This window comes from Puntigrus tetrazona, unplaced genomic scaffold (assembly GCF_018831695.1).
Source record: "Puntigrus tetrazona isolate hp1 unplaced genomic scaffold, ASM1883169v1 S000000425, whole genome shotgun sequence".
NCBI classification, from domain to species: Eukaryota; Metazoa; Chordata; class Actinopteri; order Cypriniformes; family Cyprinidae; genus Puntigrus; species Puntigrus tetrazona.
Genome location: NW_025048074.1, coordinates 1 through 3,817, shown reverse-complemented (window position 1 = coordinate 3,817; position 3,817 = coordinate 1). Strand labels below are relative to the sequence as shown.

Sequence of the window (3,817 nt, the reverse complement as noted above, 5' to 3'; positions counted from 1 at the left end):
ATGTACCTGGACCATACGTGTGCTGGCTGTATCCGGCCTGGTGTTGGTACTGGCTGGACGGGCCCATGTTGTGCTGCTTTGTGGATGCTGGAGGCATGAAGACAGTGGGACCATACTGGAAGGCACTGGGCATTCCCGGCACCCCGGGGTAGTAGGGCAGGCTGGTGTAACCATAGCCTGGAGGCAGAGGGGGGTTGAGGAAGGCCTGGGTCTGACCTTGCTGGGCTTGACCTGGGTTCTGCGGCCCTTGATTATGAGGGGGGACAGCACTCTGTTGAGACTGCGAGGGGGGCACCGAGGAGAGACTGGAGGCAGGGGCCGGGGAGTTTGAGTCGCTGCGGCCAAATTTGGTAGGCTCACCTGTACAAGCAAGACGATACAGAACAAGTACTGAGTCGTCCTGTTCGCACGAGCGCAACGATCTTTGTGCTTTAATAACAACGATGGCTGCTCACCTGAGTAGGGATTGTTTGCTAATCCTGCATCTCTGCCAGCTAGCGCTGTACCAGGGAAAGTCATGCCATAATAATCCTACATAGAAAAGTGACCGAAAAATTCAATTAATATGAGAAATAAGGACACGGGTCATGCAAAAAAATAACAATTTTGTCAATCCATCAATAACATGAATTCTCTGCATGTGCTTGACTTATAAACATGCAACATCTTTTTGTACTTATTTACAAAAAACAAAAAAAAACGGCTGTTTAATGTTTGAAAAATAAGTAGACAATTACCATGGGCAAGCGGGACTGCATCATCTGTAGGTCCTCATATCCATAGATCGGCTTTAGGGGTGAAAAGGCATAGAAAGATCAGATATGCAGAAACACGAGTACAAGACGGGTCAACACAACCTCTGTCATAAAGTGTAAGTGTATCTAAAGATTTGTCTTCCTCTATCAGAGAGCAGATCACGCACACACTAACCGGGTAAGCAGGAAGGAGGCCACCAGGACCCATGATATACTGACTGGCCAGCAGCGGCGGCACTCCTTGAGCCAGGTTAGGAGGAGCTTTACCTGAAGATATAGAATAAAAGTTAGAAACAATAAACAACAATTAGAACCAAAATACTGGAACCCCTCTGCATCACTACAACCACGCAGGGAATGTTTCTGCCACTGACCGGAGGTGTTGGAGGGTGTGATGTTGGTCTGCAGCGGTGCAGACCGGACAGCAGAGGGAGCGGATGCGCCGTTAGCGGCGAGGCTCTGGGTTGCAGCGCCCAGGCCGTTGGAGTTCACCGTCGAGCTGGAGGCGTTCGACACAGAGCCAGAGTACGTGGACAGGCTCACGTTCACCTCGGCGCCCATCTGTGTCTGAAGCAAGCATTTCAAATCAATTTAAAGGGCTCACATGATGCCATTTCAAGTTTTCCTTTCTCGAGTGTTAGTGCACAGATAAGACACTGAAAAAGATTCTTTATGAAATTGCGTCTCCACTGGATGCAACAAATGCCTCATTTGTATGCGTCTTTGCAACATCATATGACTCCTTTAACACTGTTCTCGAATATAAAACCCCTCAAATGGAGAAGCTGGAATCAGGACAAATAATGGAGAAAAGAGCAAAACACTAAAGTGAGGGAACCGAGAAGAGGAACTGTAAATGGGAGGAGTCTTAAGAGACACTTACGCTCAGGGAAGAGCTGTTGGGCACAGAAGATCCAGGAGAGTTAACGCTGCTCACGTGACTGAGAAAACAAGCAATGATAAGACCATATGGAAACTGACTACATGCATTTTTAATAAGGTTGAAATCCGAAAAGGGTTCTACCTGCTAAGCGATGGTAGAGCTGTGCTCAGGACAGGCGCTGTTGTTGAAGAGGAGGAAGATGAGAGCGATGAAGATAAGCCATTCTCTGCGGACAGGGCTGTGGATACGGGCTGAGGGGTGCTGGATGGAGCAGCTGCTGATACAGTAGAGAGAAAATGTAGTGTGGCCTAAGATATACATTCACCAAGGAAAGAAAGTACAGGTAAAAACGTCTGTAAAAGTCTGTAAACTCATGTACCTTCCTGTGTGCTGGGTGTCCTCATTTCACTGAATCCATTCTGTGTGGTAAAGAAAGAGTTTTAGCTAACAAAAAAAACAAAAAAAAACCACACAAACTTGGAAAAATATAGTATTAAAAAAACACTTCTATTTATCATAAAATAAATGTAAAAGTTGCTATAAAAATCACTAGTAGAAAGAGAAATTTTTTTTTTGTTTTTCTTTTTCAATTAAACATAGTAACCCTGTACAAAGTCAGTTTAGAGCTCTGGTATGCATGAAGCACTTCTCTCCCAGAAATCACTTTCAAAGCAAGCGGCTCAAAGTAGCAACCTTGAAAATGAGCAAAACCCGCATCTAAACTTATTGTGATGATTCCAGCGGAAATGGCTGCATTTTGGTTGTGAAAAGGTGAAAGTGATGAATTCTGGTCCTACACTGAGAGGGGTGGTGGAGGACGGCTCCACTCTGCTAGCTGAGGATGGAGCCAGGACAGGGGGGGCAGTAGAGCTCGGTAACACAAGAGAGGCTGATGGGTAACTGGACTCCATTACTGCTTGAGGCAAGCCACCTAGAGACTCGCTAAAACAAGAAAAATAAGATCAGAAGTGCAGCAAAGTCATTTGTTAGTGGAATGTTCCGGGTTTTATCAATAGCATCTGTGCCAATGTTGATTTCAAACAATGCATTTACACCACTTTTTTTTTTAAACAAAAATATCACAGCTAAATAAGCAGAATAATATAAATTTCAAAAGACGTAACATCATAAAATAGGAACAAATCAAGACAAATTCAGGAATACAGAAATTCAAATTTCACATACAATGTTTATGATCAAATACAATGATCTTCTTTTGTTCTTTCATTAACATTATTGACAGGCAGCACTTGTTTATTAGACTACATCTGTTCATCATATAAAAGCAGTCATGTCTCTTCAGGAAAAGTTTGGACCGACATGAATAAGTAAATGAATTATATTTTGGGGGTGAAAAACCCTTTAAGATGTTGTAAACAGCATGAATGAAAGAAGCAGTTGGACAGACCTGATGGCAGAGGACTTGGAGTACAGGCTGCTCTGGGTCTGAGAAGCGGCTGCAGGTTCCTGACAGCTACTTTCTGATTGGTTGAGATTCTCCACAGTGGACTCAGATCCAAAATCCAGTGCGCCGAACTGCACATTCAGGCCGGACACGTCAGCAGAGCCTGGCATCTCTACTGCTGAAGAGGGGATCTGCCAAACAAAACATGTACTTGTTCATTATGCTCAAAACATCATTAGACCAACACAAACGAGGTAAACAAGACGCTATAAAATCTTTTTTTCCTATTATACTGTATTCAGTTACATTTTTCTGGATTTTTAATGGTTTAATTACATGAATAATTCAAAACGGTCTAAATTATAATAAAACAAACAACAAAAATGTGATTGTTCCAAAACATTTATTACTATTTTATGCCTATTCGTTTCTCATAAGTTTGCATATTGCTAGAATATTAGCGCTAATTAAGCACATACTAGTGACTTATTATACATCACTAATCCCACCTATACTTTATAACTACCTCACTAACTATTAATAAGCAGCAAATTAAGAATGAGGAAAAAGACGCAATTAAAAGGTTTATTAATATTAGTAAAATTGAGCCTCAAGATTGCACAATAGCAATATTTCTGTCACATGTTAAACATCTTTTATTTTTACTGGTTACTGTAAAGAACTTGCAGCCGCTGCGTATGGGATATGACTGTAGTTCTCAAATTAAAATGGTAAAATGCTCATAAAGTGACTAAGAGTAATGTCAAACACTTC

The 3,817-nt window shown here is 42.2% G+C and overlaps 1 protein-coding gene across 1 annotated transcript; it reads right to left on the bottom strand.

Annotated features, from left to right (window-relative positions):
* Positions 1-6: 6 nt before the first annotated feature.
* On the bottom strand, positions 7-3,234 carry LOC122333940 (ubiquitin-associated protein 2-like; the record flags this gene model as incomplete). Its single annotated transcript, XM_043231807.1, has 10 exons — positions 7-360; positions 456-531; positions 738-788; positions 931-1,022; positions 1,130-1,322; positions 1,639-1,696; positions 1,780-1,915; positions 2,018-2,057; positions 2,436-2,580; positions 3,047-3,234. Coding segments are annotated over 10 exons (1,333 nt in total), but the record flags the coding sequence as incomplete, so codon positions are not given.
* Positions 3,235-3,817: the final 583 nt, after the last annotated feature.